General features: G+C 36.2%; 1 protein-coding gene across 1 annotated transcript in view; it reads right to left on the bottom strand.

The window, feature by feature from the left end:
- Positions 1-20,552, bottom strand: part of NAALADL2 (N-acetylated alpha-linked acidic dipeptidase like 2) — a 756,112-nt gene extending 735,560 nt beyond the window's left edge. Inside the window, exon 1 of the mRNA XM_082721031.1 lies at positions 20,450-20,552. Coding sequence (XP_082577157.1) covers positions 20,450-20,492 — 43 coding nt within the window. The 5' untranslated portion in view covers positions 20,493-20,552. The remainder of the gene's footprint in view (positions 1-20,449) is intronic.
- Between the last annotated feature and the right edge of the window lie 237 nt (positions 20,553-20,789).

Raw genomic sequence — 20,789 nt, 5'->3', positions numbered from 1 at the left:
AGGCATACTAATTATGAGAAGGAGAGTCAGATATCACATATGACTTCTTTAATGAGTAACAGTGGGGGTAATGGGAAGGTGAGAAAAACCAGAATGAACCTTTTCTTGCTGTAGAGGGACAGAAAGAAAAGAACATGTTGAGCTTATTGCCAGAGAGAAAGAGGTTGGGGTCATTTTGTCCTTATAAATGAAGTAAGCAATCATCACAGACACGTCCTTATAAATGAAGTAAGCAATCATCACAGACACCAGATGTAGAGTAACATGAGATGTGTAATCCCAGGCAGCAAGACCTATAAATTAAGGTGCTTTTAAACACTTAATCCAGAACATGTAGGTTTTTGCAATATAGATTTTTCACAGGAACATGTTCTTTCATGCAACCTTAGGAAGTTTTTGCTGCCTAAACACTTATAAACTCTTATTTCCATTAAGATGCAAATAATAATGATATCAAAATTTACTTGGGAAAAAAATTTTCATTAATACGTCAAAATCTTTTATCCAGGTTCTCATTTAGCAATCAATAATTCACTACATGCTCAGTTCAAGTATTATGTTTAATCATTTAAATACTGTTTTTCATCAAAATATCTTATAAATTTTATTCCTGAAGATCTTATTACATTGTGCCTACATATTTATCACTCTATTATAGATTCAGATTTAATTGCAAAGTCATTTCAAAATCAAATGCTAAGTAACCAAATTTGAAAGTTCCATTATATCACTTTGTATTCTTCAAGATGACTTTCCGTCAAATGTATACATAAATACTAACATCGCAATAGAACACTCTTGGTTTTAAAATACCCTAAAATCATCATATGTAACTCCATGAGTCTTTTCTATATCTTCCTAAATAGTAGTAATTCAAGTAAATGCTGAGCTCTGTTTATAAGGAATTTACTGTCTTATTATAGTAAATTTCTGTTTTTCTTAGAAAACTCATGTTATCTTTAAACTTTATAAAAGTCCTTCTTTATCTTCAGCTAAACCTCTTGCCTTATAGCTACTACTTATTGGTTCTCGTATATCTCCCTTGCAATTCTACTTAAAATTCTAATTTATATTCAACATTACATATCTTCAAACACTTAAGATAGCTATAGGCACTAAAAGCTATGGCTCTTTAAGCTAAGGAAAATGTATTTATAATAAAAGAATCCCCTGAAACAAAGCTGAAAGGTAATAAAACCAAACCTGGAAGTAAACAGTTATATTCAAAATGATATTTTTATTTTGTGGTTGGGTTTGGTATTTTTTGTTTGTTTTGTGCATGAGGGTGTGGGGTGAGGGGGCTTTTTCCAGATGTCTAATACTGGCAGAGTTGAAAACTGAGAACAGACTGAGGAAATCTCTATTTACTCAATAAGCTGATTTATAAAAGGAGGGCTCTATTCAAGATAACCAGAGAGCAATTCAACTTGGCTCAAGAATACACTGATAAACTTCATAAATTTGCTGATTCCGTAAAATTTGGTGATTTAGTGTTGTACTGAATCACCAAGATACGAAATTTGATGGACAAAGGAGGGAAAGGAGTATCTGCGCAGACGCCAAATATATGAAAGCAGAGGTCAGAGTCTGAGTAGTTTGTTGGAACAGCACAAATTATGGACTGAATGTCCCCTCAAAACTCATATGCCAACACCCAAACCTCCAAAATGATGGCATTTGGAGTGGGACCTTTGAGAGGTAATTCAGTTTATTTTAGGTCATGAAGGTAGAGCCCCGTGATTTGATGAGTGTCTTTACAGGAAAAGGGAAGAGAGACAGGATTGATCTCTACTTCTCTGTGGTAGAAGGACATTAAGAATCATCTGCAAGCCAGGAAGAGGGTTCTCACCAGGAGAGGAATCTGTAGGCGCCTTCATCTTGGCCTTCCCGGTCTCTAGCACTGTGAGAAACTGTCTGGGATTTAAAGCGCCAAGCCTATGCTATTTCTTTATAGCAGCCTGAGCTAAGACAATACGCAACTAAAACACCAGTCCAAAGCTCCTTTCAGGCCATCCTTCAAAACATGACTGTTAAAATGCATTGTAACAGAGAAAGATTAAAAAAAAAATCAGTAACATAGTCAATAGAATTCATTTTGCTATAAAAATTTTCAAGCTAGGGAATTCTAGGTATGACCCAGTGAATGAGGAAAAGTTAAGGAGGCCAGTAAAATAAGACTTAACTTTAAATCTCAACAGATGTCATCTGTTGTATTTTTGAAGGGTGTAGAGCAGATACTGCCACAAAACTTACGCTTGAAATTTTACACCATGTAAAAATACAACATTTTACTGTGAAGATTTTTATTGGATCATTTTATGCTAAAGTTTCATAAGAAAGTTATATGATGGAAGAGACAGAGGGGAAAGAGGCTAAAGGATGATTAGCCATATTAGAAAGGAAGCGTAGCAAATAAGCTGAAGAGTAAAAACAAAAGCTTCGATGGTCCATATACACTATGGAATATTATGCCTCCATCAGAAAGGATGAATACCCAACTTTTGTAGCAACATGGACGGGACTGGAAGAGATTATGCTGAGTGAAATAAGTCAAGCAGAGAGAGTCAATTATCATATGGTTTCACTTATTTGTGGAGCATAACAAATAGCATGGAGGACATGGGGAGTTAGAGAGGAGAAGGGAGTTGGGGGAAATTGGAAGGGGAGGTGAATCATGAGAGACTATGGACTCTGAAAAACAATCTGAGGGTTTTGAAGGGGCAGGGTGGGTGGGAGGTCGGGGTACCAGGTGGTGGGTATTATAGAGGACACGGATTGCATGGAGCACTGGGTGTGGTGCAAAAATAATGAATACTGTTATGCTGAAAATAAATTTAAAAAAATTAAAAAAAAAAAAAAGCTTCAGTTATTCCACAATTGTTTTCATGGGTCTTGCCTCTCTCATTGTTTGTCTCTGATGGACTCTTCCGCATAAGAACTCAAACCCTATTCCTACACACGTCATAATGAAGAGAAGAGATTCTAACACTTCTGTGTAAAATGCATCATGCTGCTGAAATCTAAGATTGTGTGTGCCATTAACATATGATTATATCAAAATCAATATATGGCATATATTACAACACATATGATAGAAATAAATCTGGTTAAAATACTAGATTTTTATATAAGCCTCAAAACAAAAATTTTATTTTTTTTCCAAAAGATTACAGGATTTCCTTTTAATTTATTTGTAAGTGAACTAGTAACCAAAAGTCAAAACATTCAAGTATTAATATAAGCACTATAAAGGTATTTTTATTTCTCATAAGTATTTATATCTAGAGACAGCATTTAGTTTAAATGGTCCATATGAAGTAAAAAAATAGGCAAATAACACTCTACCTTAATACATGCTGGTAATGTTATTTTATTTTGAGATTGCCTTTAAGTGCTGATCAAAAAGTGCAGAAAATTTTCTTTGCATTACATTTTTATACAGAAAATTAGAGTTATTTTAGTCACAATCAAGGGACCCATAGAATTTTTTTTTTCTTAGGATATAGATATTTGTTTCTCTGGGGAGAAGCTAATAAGTCTTAACATGAATGTATTGGGATATGAAGTAAATTACACAATTTTTTGATAGAGAGAAGACTTTAGAAATCATCTTAATGCTATCTAGACTATGAAATCCTTTCATGAAATCTATTTCCCTGTCTCTTAAAAAATGCATATGAACACACAAATCCGTAATCTGGGTCTCTCAGCTGGGGGTCCACGGAAAGATTTGGGGCAGTCCATATCTCTGTCTGTGGAAATTTCTATGCAAATGTTTGTGCACATACACAGTGAATGTTTATTTTGTCATCCAAATCTACTTTTTAACTCCTGCTTCTTGAATATTTCTGAAAATCACTGAGCAAGGCAACAACACTTGTATTAAGTTTATTTTGTTCCATGGAAAATGTCAGCCATCCCAGAAGCGGAGAGGCTGACACCAAGGCTCCACGTGTTCTTAAACTGAATTGGATGACATTGGATTTTTTTTTCCAATCATGAATTTTAACAAACCAGGTTCTTGGTCCTCCTGGCAGCTGAGTGAGTTGTTCAGCAGTCAAAAAATCACATCTCCCAAGACAGATGATTATCGCATTGCCTCATATAAATAGGACATTTGTAAAATATTTAAGTAGCAAAAAATATACCTTGAATTGCAATGTACTCCATTGATGTAGACTCCCAGTCAAGGTTATTTTTTTCTTGAGCACTCACCAACTCAATGATGCTTTTATATGCATATAGATTGTCCTTATACCCCAGAACCCTAGCTGTAATCTCTTGAGGCCAATATTTGCCATGACATGTCATTCACATAAACCGCCTGCAGTCATATCACACATGTTTTGTCAACCTTTACGTTCTTAATCGCTTTGCTGTGCACCTGCTGCAATGCAACCTGTCAATTTGGCAGGAAAGAGGGTCAGGAAATCCCCATGCTGCCTTCTTGTCCACTATGCAAGTATTTTAACGTGGCACATTAAGGATCAGTGGGGGAGACTGGAGTCAAGAGGCATTGATATTCTGTTCTCATATTTGTGAAGAAAATCTGGTGCTCGCTACAAAAGCAGCTCACCTAAACTGTGGTTAACATCTTTGACATGTGCTCATGGGCTCACGTGCCATCTGGATGGGCAAAAGGCTGAGATTATAGGGGCGTACATGTTCTGAGATGAAGTGAAAACAGCATACAACCATCTACTCTGTTTAAAAGTTAGCTAGCCTTAAAACTCAACTCTAATCAGTGGATTGTAAACATGGTTTACGCCATTCCAGAAAAACAAAGTCAGCACCCCCATAACTGATGTTTACTGGATACATAATAGGAAGTAATAATTGAAAATTTTCAAAGACACCAGTCATTCCACAATGCCTTTGTACAAATGGTTTCTTGTACCTGAAGTAAAGTGTCCACTTATTTGACTGGGGAACTGTTCATTTAAGAAGGAATCAAATATCACATCTATGCTTAAATGTTCCTTTATTTTCTTTTAGGCATGAAGACTTGTATACAGATGGTCATAATAATGGTTTTAGATACTATTGTGGGAGTAAAATCAGGTGACTTAAATAACATCCGGAGTATTAGTAATTTGCATATAGTAGCCTTATATCTCCTTTTAAAATGCCTAAATCCCATGACTAACTTTTCTTCAGAGGCACTAAATTGGCTAAGACACTTCATGTCTCATAATTCTCAATGTATACCCTTCAAGAAATGCATTTGACAATCTATATCATCATTGATTTCTCTTCAAAGCTGAAGATTAAAACAAAGAAATAAATTTGGGTTTGATGGGCACCTGGGTGGTTCAGTCAGTCAAGCATCTGACTCTTGATACTAGCTTAGGTCATGATCTCAGAGTTGTGAGAGCAAGCCCTATGTCGGGTTCCATGCTCAGCGTGGAATACGGTGACATTCTCTCTGTCCCTCTGCTCCTCCCCTTGCTCACACTCTCCCTCTCTCAAAATTTAAAAAATAAAAAATAACTAAACTGAGTTTGAAAATTTTGCTTACACCTGACATTTCTAACAATTAACTGCTTATAACTTATTTATCCCTACAAGATGATATCCCCATATGTGCAAAAGTTTTAGGCGAAGCTAGATAGCAGCCTCCAAATTAAAGCCTAGTTCAGAGAAAATTGTACTTTTCTTTATAAAGAAATAGACTTCTATATTTCAAAAATTATGTTTTGAGTTTAAGGGGTTTTCTAATATAAAACTAAATTAAATTCATTTGTGCAAACCATTGCATCTAGAGCCACTATTAAGGGCATTATGCACATGGAATGTTTAACAGATTCTTTAATCAAGGGATTTAATTACATTGTGGGTTAGGAAGAAAAGGGTAGGGAAGAAATGGCTGAAGATTACTACATATTAGTTCCCACTGTGAGGAGGTGGCAAAAAAGATCTATAGAGATTCCCTGCTGATGCTCTCAAAATAGCATCTTTAATGACTGGCGTTACATAGATAACTGAGGTCTCCAAACTGACCACACAAGGCATTACAGTATCCAAGTTAAATGACCATACCTTTAATTAGATTCCAAAGTTTGAGACAGAGTAATTCTACAATGTTATCAGAGAGTTCTGAAGCTCCATAAGTAAGATACATTATCTATATAAGATAGATATATATTTATCTATATACATATAAATATAGTGATACACACGCACACACAAACACAGTAGACTATGAGGTGCTGTGTGCATGACGCATTGAACGTAGCTTCAGTAGTTCCTAGTCATATGTCTGGTACATTATATGTCAATAAATATTTGTTGAATAAACAGTTGCATACATTCGATACATTCAAATTTAAACACAAATCTACTTACATGAAGTGCTCTGAATTTGAAAAAATTTCCAACTTGTGTGAAAATGACAAGAAGTCCATATCTATTCGAGACCATCATTACAGCAGTCCTACAGACCTAGGTTTGAATCCCAACTCTACCACTTAGCTCCTATTTACTCCTATGAGTTTCATAATTTCTTGGAGCCTTCTGTAAAATGGAGAAGCTGAGACCAGTTCTCACAAGGTGGATGTGAGGCTTAAATGTGGCCATTTAAAGTGTCCAAAGCAATGCCCATCCCCTAGTAAAAGTTCAGCATATGGTACCTATCCTCTTCGTCATCACCATCGTTGATGTTAGATTCCAATTTAATTTTAATAGAGGTCTTTACTCATTTTACCAATTCAGCATGAAAAATTATGAAGTAATTACTTCTAAAATGATAACTGCAACATTTATCACTCTGTGTAAGTTTGGAAAACTTTAAACATATTTTTTTAAAGTTCTTTATTAAGTCCTCCTATTTCTGTATTAAAATATAAGAGATAATCAAGAGTATCATGACAGAACAACTTTTTCTTAAAACAAGGTAAGATATTTCTTAACTCAAATGTGTGATCCTAATTTCAGCAGAAAGTTGTTTAGAGGAGATGATCTTCACATCTCCTAACATTTAAGCTAAAAATATGAGCAAAAACATCCTTTATTGTGCATGTACTATCTTCGAGTCCTCTGAAATTCTTCTCTATATGTCATACTTTCACTGGCTACAGAACAAGAAAAAAAACAACTTTCTGATGTCAGATGCTGAAGATCAATAGCTATTTCCCAAAGTTTATAGCATAATTAAAATGTGTAACAGGAATAATTTTCTCTTTAAACCCTAAGGCGAGGCCTAGAATTATTGACTAAGTCAAAGTTATGTGGTGTAACATTTTTTATTATGTTTATGGATAATATAAAGGACTTTATGGCTTTTACATGTAATTTGTTAAGTTAAAAACACTGAAGAGGAAATATCCATTACATCAGCAAAGCATCAATTGTTTAAAACCGTTTTTAAAGTGTATTTTGTAGAGGTAAATCTATATTCCTTTATACCAGTTTGTGGTCACCTAAAACTTCAAACTGAAGGTTAATGGTCAAAACGTTCTTGAATTTAGTAGAACCCATTTACTTCAAACTACTTCTTCAGAGCTTTATCACCTTCCATAAAAGTCCCAGGAATGCAGGTATGATGGAAATATCATAAGGATGTGTGCATAGGTAGGACAGGAGGAATCAGGGTGTACCAAACAGGAAACACTATTTGTATGCATGAGATTATGTGAGCAAAATACATTATCTGTAGAAAAGCAGATATATCAGCTATAGAATGAACCAGGAATAAAACATTCTTTCAAGTAAGAAAAATTAACAGTCACCGATTTTTGTATATGGATATAAATGAAAATTATTTAAAACACTCTTTGGGTGGCCCTGTGTTTTTATTTTTGTTTTTGTTTTTGTTTTAAAGCTAGCACTTTTCAAATGGTACATCTGGGAAATGTAGTGATTAAGAAACAATGAAGTCAAATATATATTAGATTTAAATTGTAACTTTGTCTCTCATTGCTATTAGCTAAATGCCCAATTTTATTACTTGCCCCTTTCATATTGTCAATGAAAATAGCATAACCATACAATCTCTATTATGAATCACTATCCAAAGGTCTCAAAATTTTGAGCAGATAAAAACTGATCCAACCTTATTTTGATTTCTTCAAATGGAGCCAAATGGAAGTGGGTCTCTATCATCCCAAAGTCTCATAGGTCTGTCATATTTATGTAATATGGCCAATGTCATATATGGGCACTTTTCAAATGTTACATAAATGAGAAGATAGCACTATGAAAGCTTACTGGCAGTGAAATGGGGTGTTCCATTATTTTTCAAAAGCTGGATGGTTTTATAATAAAATGAACTCCCTCTTCCAGTTCTGCCATAATCCAGGGGCATGCACTCTGAAGATGACTAGCTAGAGTAGGTTTACTGGGTGGTGCTACATGTTAAAGTGTAAATCTTCCAGGATAACAATCTCTAACTCTCTATGCAAGCCAGCAACACACACTCGCTCTCATCTCCATGAAAACTGGCTTAATAATCAGCCAGCATTTTCTTTTTTCCTATTGCCTTCCCATACGCACTGGAACTAACTCGTGACTTGTCTAAGACTGCCTTAGACCAAACCTTTTATTTTTCTTTCATGGAATCAACACCCCACATGTAGCCCCTCCCTAACTGCGGGCTGGATGCACTCGTCCTTCACCGCAAAGATGCAGTCCATTTGGTATAAGCTCTATCACCCATTCTACTCTGTAACTCGGAATATGTCACCCTATCCACTCTTCCTAGTCTTCTTTATAGAAAGTTGCCCTCCTGCTCTTTAAAGTTACTCTGATGATAATGAAAAAAATAAACAAGGATACATGGATGGCTCAGGTCATGATCTCAGGGTCCTGGGACAGAGCCCCACATGGTCAGGCTCCCTGCTCAGAGGGCAGTCTGCTTCTCCCTTTCTTTCTGCCCCTTCCCCTCTGCTCTTACTCTGTCTTTAGCTTTCTTTCTCTCAAATAAATAAAATCTCTTAAAAAATAAAGTTACTCAATGAGCTCAAGTCCTTGTTGTCATCAGACACAGCCTTCACCTTCTCCCCAGACACTGCTTCCTCATTTGTGAAAAGTGAAAATCCTATCTACCCCTAGTACTGTGGTGATGGAACTATCTCCTTCGTTCACTCTTCCGTCTCCCACTCTCCAGCTGTGGCTGTTTCCCATAGCATAACCACTGAACAACTCCTACAGCCTAACTTTACAACTTTGCCTTTACCTTTCCTCTCTCTCTTTTTTTTTTTTTTTAAGATTTTATTTATCTATTTAATAGACAGAGATTACAAGCAGGCAGAGAGAGAGGGGGAAGCAGGCTCCCCACTGATCAGAGAGCCCCAGTGCGGGGCTCGATCCCAGGACCCTGAGATCATGACCTGAGCTGAAGGCAGAGGCTTTAACCCACTGAGTCACCAAGGCACCCCTGCTCTCATTCTTGATAATTCTCAAATCATTTCTTCCTCATGCTCCACCTTTATGTTGGTTTTGAGTCACTAGATCCTGTCTATTTGATTATTTTGATGTTTCATCTTTTTCACTCTTTCTAGAGAAAATCCCCACTCTGCATTGCCCTCCAAACACTGTCATCTGTATCTTCTTTTTTTCCCCATCACCTCATCTCCATTTCTTTCATTTCTGCTCATATTTCAGATGTTAGTGCTTTCTATCACCAGTCTTCCTGTCCTCCTTTAACATCTATCTTTGTATAATCTCACCCACCCACAGTGGCACATAGGACTTCAGTTTTAGTAATTTCCAGCTCTTTAATTCCATCCTAGTACTTTCTCCCAAGGCTTAGCCTTCTTTTTGCAATTTAAGTCCTGGAATATTCATCAATATATAACACTTACAGTTTAAAATCACTTTCGGGGCACCTGGGTGGCTCAGAGGGTTAAGCCTCTGCCTTCGGCTCAGGTCATGATCTCAGGGTCCTGGGATCAAGCCCTGTATCGGGCTCTCTGCTCAGCAGGGAGCCTGCTTCCCCCCCCCCCCCTCTCTCTGCCTTCCTCTCTGCCTACTTGTGATCTCTGTCTGTCAAATAAATAAATAAAATCTTTAAAAATAAAAAAATAAAATCACTTTCTTTAGAATAATGTCCTATTTCTCTTCCTAAACTGTCCCCCAACCTGCATCCCCTACCTCAGCTAACAGGACAATTTTCTTTGTCACCAAAGCCAGAAACCCAGTTTTCACAAGCTCTTCCTTCTGCTGCACTCAGTACAAGTGAACACCAATTTAACCTCAAGTATCTCTCAAATTTATTTTATTTGAATTTTGTCAAATCCCACCATTATTATGTGAACTAAGTGTTCCATTTCTATGTGAACAGGGAAAATAATGAAGATAAATTTAAAATTGATCAGGAGGGCAGCATTTTTTATAATAACAAAGATATAGTCATATAATTATTTGATTTGAGTCTATATTTCCTCATTGGATGGTTTTGAAGCTTAAATATATTGAATACTTGGAACACTCTTGGTATACATTTGGTATATATTTAATACATGTTTTCCTCTATCAGCACAACTTAAAACCCTTTGAGAGCTCATCTAGGTAACCTCAGCCAGTTACAGAACTAGAGGAATAAGAAGGAACAAATTCAACAACACACTGTACCCAGTCTCCTAGAATAGGCTCAATGTCAATTGTTCTTCTTCTAGAAAAGTATCTTTTTTATATTTACCATGTTAAGTGATTGCTACTTTATGCTCAACTAATTTTCATATTAGAATAAATGTAAATTGCATAGATACACAGGAATGATAGTATGAATATTATGTTTGTTTGTTTTTCTAATCATATTAAACTTACTTGGGCATGCCTGGGTGGCTCAGTAGGTTAAGCTTCTGCCTTCAGTTCAGGTCATGATCTGAGTCCTGGGGTCATGCCCCACATTGGGCTCTCTGCTCAGTGGGGAGCCTGCTTCTCCCCCTCTATCTGCCTGCCTCTCTGCCTACTTAGGGTCTCTCTCTCTGTCAAATAAATGGATAGAATCTTAAAAAAAAAAAAAAACTTACTGAAAATATAGTTTGTGTTAGTGTGGTTTGGGACACTAGAAATACAGAAATAAACAAGTCAGCTATGGTTTCTCATCCTAGAGACAAAATTTTATTGCCAAGAAATAGGCAATACACAAAAATATTTAAGAAATGGTTCATGATAAGCTATGAAAAGAATTAAAATCAGATATTAAGATAGAATAGCTGCTTTAGTTTGAAAGACCAGAGAAGGTATCACTGAGATATTTGATCTGACAACTGAATGACAAAAAGAAATCATAGGCAGGTGTTTGAGATCTCAAACACCTAGGTGTGTTTGTTGGTGAAAGAAAGGTCAAAATTGCTGTGAGATTCAAATAATCTTAGTTAATATCTGCTTTGTCTTAGTTCCCAATAAATTCTAGTTCATTCCCCTTTTATATGTATGTGATGATAAAGACAAACTATTTACTATCAAATCAGCATAAGTAAATACAAATTTCATGTCAAGACTACCTTTCAGAACATTTTATTAACTAAGTGGCAATGTTTTTGTGGATTATGTTATCAAGACATATAAGAGTATTTTGATAAATATAATTTGCTAATTACTAACTCCTAGAAATATAAACTCTAAGTTTTCAAATCAAGAAGAAATATAATGACTAAAAGAAATCCACAGAAGGTAAATGGTAAACTGAAAAGAATATAAAATATGCACCTAACACTGATGAGAACTCAGGCTTACAAATAAAAACATTATTATCATTATTTTCCTTTTTTCACTGAAATTCATACTTACTCATATCAAAAATAGAAACTTAGGGTAATACCATAACCTCAGTGCACTTGCAGTTTCTAAAGAAGGATTATAATGCAACATACATATTACCATTACCAATGTGCTCTTCTCTATTCTTATTCTCTGTCCCTGCACAACTAGCTCTCGATCCCCAACCAAATCTGCCATAGTAAATGTGTAGAACCCTATAGTTAACCAAAATGAACATAAAAGATCTATATAAAATCCAGTAAAAACTGCAGGAGAGAAACTTGAGTAATACCATATGCTTGTAAAACATATATAGCAACCTAATTTTCAAAATGAGCATTTTTATATTCTGAAATTTTAATAAAGCTAATATTTCAATCATGTAAACATTTAGATATTAAGTCTATTTCTTAACTATTCTTTTGTTTTCTTTTCCTTTCTTTTTATTTTCAGATTTTTATTACATGTTTGAGGTATTTTCTGCATAAATTTTTTTCTGACAAATGTCTGGTAGGGTAGTGGAACAGCTTAAGGAGCTCAAGAGAGAATCATCCATTGCAAGATTCCAAGATGAGTTAAATAATACCATTTTCTTTGTCTCTATAATTCTTAGCTTTATTTCTCAGTATTGCCTAATAAAACTCCTCTCTTCTAGCTAGGCCTGACCCCTGCCATCTATACCAATTATTCTTATTGTCACCATCTATATGGAACCCTTGAATAACGGAAACATTTTTATATCATCTGAACCACCAAAGTCTTAAAGCCAATTTCTTACATTTTTTTGGCTGTCAGGAAGCTTGAAAACAAATCTGTGACCTGTTTGGTAGCTGTTTAGAATGTTCTGGTGCATATTTTATATACAACATTGTAACTTATTTTAATCTAATGTTTTATTATGTTTACTTATTTATAGTTTATTTCAAAGTATTAATTTTGGGAAAATCCTTTTGTTTTCAATAAGATGAGAATAAATCATGTAAATAAATGGGTAGATAGAATTTCTATGCCTGTCTCTGCTATTTATTTTGCCAGGAAAGACTTTCTTCTTTCTAGCCACTTACTCTACTTTCCAAAAGTGTCAGAGCCAGTTTACATTGTACCTCCTCTGTGCAACTCTCCATATACTCCTAGGTTTCCCTATAAATTCTTAGATAATATCTACATTTATAACAATTGGCAAGAGTAGATGCAACTTTCGCCTTTTGTGGCAACACATATTTTTCCATCTCTGAAATTGACCACCAAAAAAAAAATGTTGATGTGAAAAAGATTTTTTTTTTAAGATTTATTAGTAGTTTAAGGGAAGATAGGACTTGTCTGTGATTACATTAAATGTCCATAAACAAAGAGGAAAATAAAGCATAGTAACACTTCAGCTCTCTCTGCTTCTCACATCTCGTTTTTTTTTTTTTAAAGTTTTTATTTTATTTATTTGACAGACAGAGATCACAAGTAGGCAGAGAGGCAGGCAGAGAGAGAGAGAGAGAGAGAGGAAAGCAGGCTCTCCGCTCAGCAGAGAGCCCAATGTGGGACTCGATCCCAGGACCCTGGGATCATGACCTGAGCCGAAGGCAGCGGATTAACCCACTGAGCCACACAGGTGCCCCTCACATCTCGTTTTCAAAGGAATTTATTTTGGGGGCACCTGAGTGGCTCATTTGGTTAAGCATCTGCCTTTGGCTCAGGTCATGATCCCCACTCGAGTTCTGGGATTGAGCTCCACATCAGGAGTCTGCTTCTCCCTCTGCCCCTCAGCCCCCTGACCCACTCCCTTTCTCTCACAAATAAATAAAATCTAAAAAAACCAAACAAACAAACAAACAAAAAAAGGAACTTAGTTTTGAGAAGACAAAAGAATCACAGAGATAGAATTGTTTCAAGAGTTTAGTCAGTTCTCAAAAATAAATCATTTACCAAGGTCTGAAGTCACGGAGCAAAATTGACTGTGTTGCTTAACAGGTGTACATGCACAACTTGTACATGTTTATATGAATTGCATTAAGCTCAGTAGTTTACTTTTCAAGATACTTTTCTTTGGGGCTTCTTTAGTAGATAGGATTTTGTACTATTCTCTAAGTCACTTTTCTTTTCTTTTTTTTTTTTTTTTTTTGGCATACAATACACATCTTGCATTACACTGATCATGGGCTTTAAAGAGAACAGGTGAATTTCATGTCAATTAATTATAAAGGCATTTTTGAATGCACCTCTCAAAGTGTTCAACTATGGAGATGGTTAAGCATCTACCCACAAAGCACCAAAATAGCCCTGGCAAATAAAACTATTTACACATACTTTTCCTGAAGAGACATTAGAAGCTCAAGGGATCCAACTAAAGCTCAATACCCTTTCAAGGTTTTTCATCCTAATCATACTTTCTTTGCAATCTCATCAGGCACCTGTTTTTCCTTCACTTATGTAGCAAGTATAATACCTTGCAATAGTAAGTATATGCTTGGTTAATCCTCCCCCCAAAAACTGTGATATAAAAAAAGGTTGGCTTGCTGTCCTACTCAATTAGCTAAATTTGTTTAAACTCTTTCCAAAACTAGTGAATAGGCATACAATGTAGTAATTATAAGGTGTTTATACATGTGCAATCATCAGATCATTACTTGTACCCTTTGTTTTATTTCTTTAAGGAAAGGAAACAGATGCAAAGACAGATCTAACCTTTTAAATGTATGGAAAAAATTTAATTACATTATTAATAATAATGTTCAAACAATCAAGTCATCCTGTAGGTATGTATCACCTTCTTTTCAAGATTTTATAGAGACTTTAATTGAAACTTAAAATGTTTCTTTTAAAAACAATTTTGGTGCCATAAAATACCATTTAAATCAAAGGGGATTAAACCGTGCTTTCAGAACATTCAAAAGTCTATGAACAAACTCTAAATTTCAAAGTGTTTGAGAACTGGCCTCTCCCCCAGCAGCAGATTTTAAGTGACTACTGTTTTTAACCACATTTATCTCGTGTTCCATTCAAGTACACTACTTGCTGGTTTATTTCTAATAAGATCTTATTTCCATTTAGAAAGACAAGAAAAAGAGGTCCTTGGTTCGGTTTTGCTGCTTTCATTAACTATTTCTTACACATTATTTCAGAGTTCATCTCCTAATCTCTTTGCCTACTCCAGGGATTCTCTGCCTGATACCTGGGGAAAATACCCCAGCCATCTTCACCGGCACCTTTGCCTAACCCATTCAGATCAGACTCACCTGGGATTTCATGCCTTGACATTTTCTGCAATTTTACTTGCTCCAAATGTGCTGAAATTTATCCTTAGAAAATAAGGCCTTTTCAGCAGAGTTTCTGCAAGTTCCAACTCCAAAACACTCTGTTGCCTTACTATATAAATTTCAACTCCAAAATGTCTCGGGTCTTCAAGTGTTCCAACCTATCTGTTAGAGCTAGAGGAAGCCTTTCTCCTAGAACATGGAGAACAAGAACGTCTTGCACTTCTCCTACTTAAACATGCTGCTAAAGTTCTATAGGCTGGAAAGGAAGAGTCATAAACTGGTCAGTCCTCTTTGGGGTTTTAGAAAGTTTTCAAGGCACTCACAGGCACGGTTTACGATGATGAATGCAGAGATACTTTTCCACCACAGAGAGTAAACATGTACACCAAACCTGTATGACGGGTTGGGGTATACAGTACTGTTGCCCTCAGGCTGCAATTTAGAAGCACAGACACTAAGGCACCTCCCTTCCTAGAGTTTTTTATTCTTTTCATAGCCCAGCAGAATAAGTATAATTTCTTAAAAAAAAAAAAAAGGCTGTATCATGAGAAACATGATGCACTCAATGCATGTGTGTCTGGATTTTCAAGCTGACTCCTCTTGGCTATGATGAAAGTCAAGCAAACGTCTTAAAAGCCAATGTAACTTTTATAGAGTTAAGAAAAATCCCAAGGCTGGACAGACCAGTTCCGTAATAACCTAACTGAATACTGGACAATTCTTTCCAGGCCATAACTATAGAAACTAAGAATGTATCAATATTGAAAACATTCATAAGCCTGATTTTCCCTTTTGAAATAGGAAAGTGAATGCCTCCAGAATGTAATGTGCCAAATTCCTCTGTGAATTACAGGCTCTGGGCAGCTGGGTGGAGACCTGGGTTCTGGCAACTGCTTCTGAGAAACCAAGGGTAATTTTCTTACCTTCATAGGCTCTATTCGCTACTCTACAAAGTAAAAATATCAGACTTGAGGCCCTTTAAGCTCCCTCATACCTTGAAAATGTTAAGATTCCACAGGGTTTTTCTTCCCTAACTCTGACAGCCAAATTCTCCTTCAGTGGGTTGTTGAAAAGTCCTCTCATCTCTGCTGACTGATTCTTTACAACTGGCCTTGGGTTCCATAGGGTTTAGCCAACTTTTCTGTACTTTGAGACATTTTTCCCCCTGAGCTCTAGTCTTTTATAGCCTCTAAAGAAGGGGTTTCCTAGATCTAAAAGACTAAGAAGAACTGGTGGAGGAAGGGGGGCTTTACATCTGAGCCACTGTAAGTAGATGACCTGAGTGACGAGGGTGTGTTGAGCAGTCCAGGCGAGACCCCCATTCGAAGAAACCAGTCTCGAGGTTGTCTCAGCACTGAACTGAACCTTTTACTGAAATCATTCCAGAGATGAATTTGTACAACATACTCTTTCCAAAGAGGCAGGTGGCTTTGGACATGATTTGATCAAGGAAGAAGAGGAAAATAAAATGGAAAAACCCATGTGGACTGAGTTGCTGAGGTAGGAGGGGCTCGGTGGGTGAGGGACCTAACTGGATAGTGATAGCTTCTTTCCCTTTCATATAATCCCTGCTAGTGTGTGCCCTGCCTGTTACTAAGAATCTTAAAATACAAAATGCATGTCCTTCCTGACAGGCAATATAGGTAAGGGGTCTCGGGAAAAATCTTAACCTAAGGAATTTTCCAGGGAGCTGTCTGCCTGGAAGGAAGCTGCCACCCTTTTGTTGTTTCATTTCACTGCTATCACAAACTGACCAGGTGCTACTCGGTGGCACATGTAAGTTTTCAGGGATTGTGCAAGGAAACACTGCTTCCCTTCCTTAGTAAATACAATGCTCAGAAAGCATTTGCCCCCATTCTTATTACTGTATTATTTATATATTCAAAAATAAGAAAAAAAAGAAATCTAGGATTTTATCCTGTCTTAGGTCATTCTATTTTATGAATACTGAGACTATTAAGAGCCTTCTCATATAAATCTTCACATTACTCTCTGTAGAGTTCCTTTTCACTAGGACTGAAAGGAAGAAATTGCTTTTTATGTTTGAAAAGATAATTGAGATCTGTTCCCATGTAGCTGAAGATAACCCTGGAACAATTTCATTTTCATTTGGGAAAAAACAGGTTCCCAATACCACAGTTGCGGATAGCTTATAGGCTGCACTAACTAGGGTACTCTCAACCGGCTTCTGGGTATAAAACCTAGAGGAAACAGCACTCTTTTGACAATGCTTACAACTAGCCCTCCAAGTTGTGACTAGACATGGTCATAATCTAGACACGTGGCATTAAGAAACTATTCAAAGTACATGATAGAGTTCTAATGATGATCTGCTATCACTTACTACCTTCATAACCAAAAAATTTAAGTCATCTATTTGTTTAATGTATAAAACAAAGTATTTAAATATTGTCATTTCTGTGAGAGCATGTTTATTTTAAGATGAGTTAATAATAATTAGTATTATTTCAGAGAACTTCAGAATATTTTTATAAATATTTCTAAGTTAAAGGCAAAATTAAACACTATAAAATGCCTTTTTCATTTACTTCAATAATTTTTAAACTCAATCTGAAATTTAGGACAGGGCATTGCACAGAAAACAAAATAATGCTTAACATTCCATAACCGAAGATTCCAGAAGATATTTTGATTTGTTTTCTAAGATATTAAATTCACCAGATATCTTACCTCTGCACACGTGAAGCTACAAATTATCCCCAAAATACTTTCCTCTATAACTAAAAAAAAAAACCCGGAAATAATTTAAAGCCAACAACTGAAGTACCCTCACTTATCATTAGCTCTCTCCTGATTACTAAGTTCACTTAATAATTTTAAGGCAAATACAACTGGAATGGAAGCATCACAATATTCCAAAGATGGATCTGAACTATTAGTAGACCCGCCAAGGGTATACTGCAACTCAGACAGAACACAGTCCTCATTGAAAAGTTTTCACAGGACCCACAAGGGAAAACCCCTGGAGACAGAACTGAGCTCACAAGCATCCCCCAGCTACAGAGGTTTATGGAGCTAGCACGTGAATTTCTAACTCAAACCATAACATACAAAGTATTCACTATAGCTCTTTTTAAAACTTTGGGGTTTTTTCTGCTATATACCAATTATTAATTCTGAAAGTCAGTGTATGTGTGTATATGCACATATACATGTAGTCACCCTTTTACAGTGGAACATATTACCAGAAACAAAACATACATAAAACTGCCAGAGAAAACAGAAAAACAAAACAGAAAATCTGTACACATTCTAGGACTCTAATATAAGAGGTAAATATTACCCATTGTCCTGACAAAGAGACGAAGTCTGGTTACTCCTCAGTTTACTATAATCTCTGAACACAGACATGGGTGACACACCGCATAGTCTACGAGAGGCTATTCAGGTGGTTTCCAAATACTTATGTGTATTTTACATAAAATCATCATTAATACGAACAATATTAACAACCTAAATACTTCCCATATACTTTTCCAAGAAAAGACATTGAAAATACATTAAAAAGTATAAGCACATACATAATAACATCATTTTCTCCATAAAACACATATAAAACACATATAAGTGAATAATTTCATAGAATTAAGCTAAATAAGTCTTTTAGCTGTTTTTCTTCAATAGGATGCACAAAAGAACTTTTTATTGATCTTTAAAAGTGCTTGATAATAGCATTTTATATTTTTTAAGATTTTATTTATTTGAGAGAAAGTGATAGAGAGTGTGAGCATGAGCAGGTGAGGAGGAGCAGAGGGAGAGGGAGAAACAGGCTCACCACCGAGTAAGGAGCCTGACTTGGGACTCCATCCCAGGACCCTGAGATTATGACCTGAGCAGAAAGCAGAGACTTAACTGACTGAGCCACCCACATGCCCGGATAATAGCACTTTATGCAGTATTTAACAAAATGCTTTTCGGAAACATACAGAAATAAAATAAGATTCTGGGATTCTTTTCCTTTTTTCTTTTTTTCTTAAGATAACTTCTTTTCTTTCTTTCTTTCTTTTTTTTTTTTTTTTAAGATTTTATCTGTCAGAGAGAGAGAGAGAGAGAGAGAGTACAATCAAGAGAGCAAGCACAAGCAGGGAGGACAGTAGGCAGAGGCAGAAGCAGGAACCCGGCGGAGCAAGGAGCCCGATGTGGGACTTGATCCCAGGACCCATAGATTGTGACATGAGCCAAAGGCAGATGCTGAACCAACTGAACCACCCAGGCGTCCCAAGATTCTGGGATTCTTAAGCAGGTTTAGTGAAGAAAGGATTAAAGAAAATAAATAGAAAACACAGGGATTCTGGAGGATAATTTAACTTTAGAAAACTGATGCTTGGGGTGCCTGGGTGGCTCAGTCAGTTAAGCCTCTGCCTTTGGCTGGGGTCATGATCCCAGCGTCCTGGGGTCCAGCCCTGCAACAGGCTCCCTGCTCAGCGGAGAGACTGCTTCTCTCTTTCCCACTCCTCCTGCTTGTGTTCCCTCTCTCTATCTCTCTCTGTCAAATAAATAAATATAATCTTAAAAAGAGAGAGAGAGAGAGAGAAAGAGAAAGAAAAAAAAAAACAGACACTTTATGACCATGCCTATCTATGATCATCTTGTTATTGTTCTATGTATTATATTTCACAGATGTAGTTACATGTTTGATTATACACTAAATAGAAAACTTGGGTGGTCTGGGGATTTTTTTGATGATAGCATCACAAAAACATAATTAAATGAAAATGTCATTAGCAGTCGATTAAAAAATATCTTGAACAAAATGTCTCTAGTAAAGGTGACAATTCACAAGACATTAGACTACTAGAAATCATAGCAACAAATAAGCATTATATTAGTTTTGTATTTGTTTTAAAAAGGAAGTTTTCTCACTCAAAAAAAGTGAAATGTGTGAGCAACCTTATATTGTTTTTATCAACAAGCCTAACCATAGAAGCCCAGTCAAGCCAATGTCAACAAAGCCAATCCCTTCAAAGAACAAAGGTATCTATCTGACTGATTAAGTAAGACCTGTAAAATAAATCCCCTCTCCCCAACTGCTTTGCTCTCCCCTGAGATCCTGTTGTCTACCTTTATAAAAATGGTTATATATTAATATAAGGACACTTAGTTGGTAAACCCCAGATACGGTAAACTTGATTACAAATAAAAATTCCACAAGCAGAGAAAAAAGGCAGTATTTGGTCAATGTTGGAAAAGATCTGCACTACAAGTTGGTCACACCATTTCTCCAGCATTCCATTGGAGGATAAAGATAAGACTTTCCCCACTCTCCACAAATCTGGGTTTCTGTGTTGGTTGAGTTGTTGAGCCCAAGAGACAGCCAGCTTCTCTGGAAGCTCACTTTTCCTCACCCTCAAGCACACCTTGAAACTCAGCAGGCACACACAAGCTCACGTGAGCGCGCATGTACACACACACAAACTCCGTAATAGAAACTGCTTGATTTTCTGATTGGAGACACTTCAGAGGCTGTTGGCACTTACCTTGCAAAGATGTGTTAGGTAAACTTGCTTCATTCTCTCCCATTTTATAATTTCTTTTTAAAGGGGGCCAAGCAGTTTCAAGTTGTGTCAGTTACCTTGCAAGCTTGGTGACCTTCTGACTTTCTACTGTGGTACTGTAACAGTATACTACCTGCTTTCTTCTGTGAATAATTACCATTCTGCTTCCTGAATTACCTGGGCTTGCAGGACCTGTTTTGCTGTGAAATGAGATCACATCCTTTGATCCAATGCACTGCTATTAATGTGTGTTTCACAAAATGTGGCTTTGTTTCAGTTTGGGTATTAACTTTTAATTCTCTACTTTCACTTTAGTCTAAAA

This window comes from Mustela nivalis (assembly GCF_964662115.1).
Source record: "Mustela nivalis genome assembly, chromosome: 1".
NCBI lineage: Eukaryota > Metazoa > Chordata > Mammalia > Carnivora > Mustelidae > Mustela > Mustela nivalis.
Note: the sequence above shows the minus strand (reverse complement) of the source record. Positions and strands in the feature narration are given on the sequence as shown.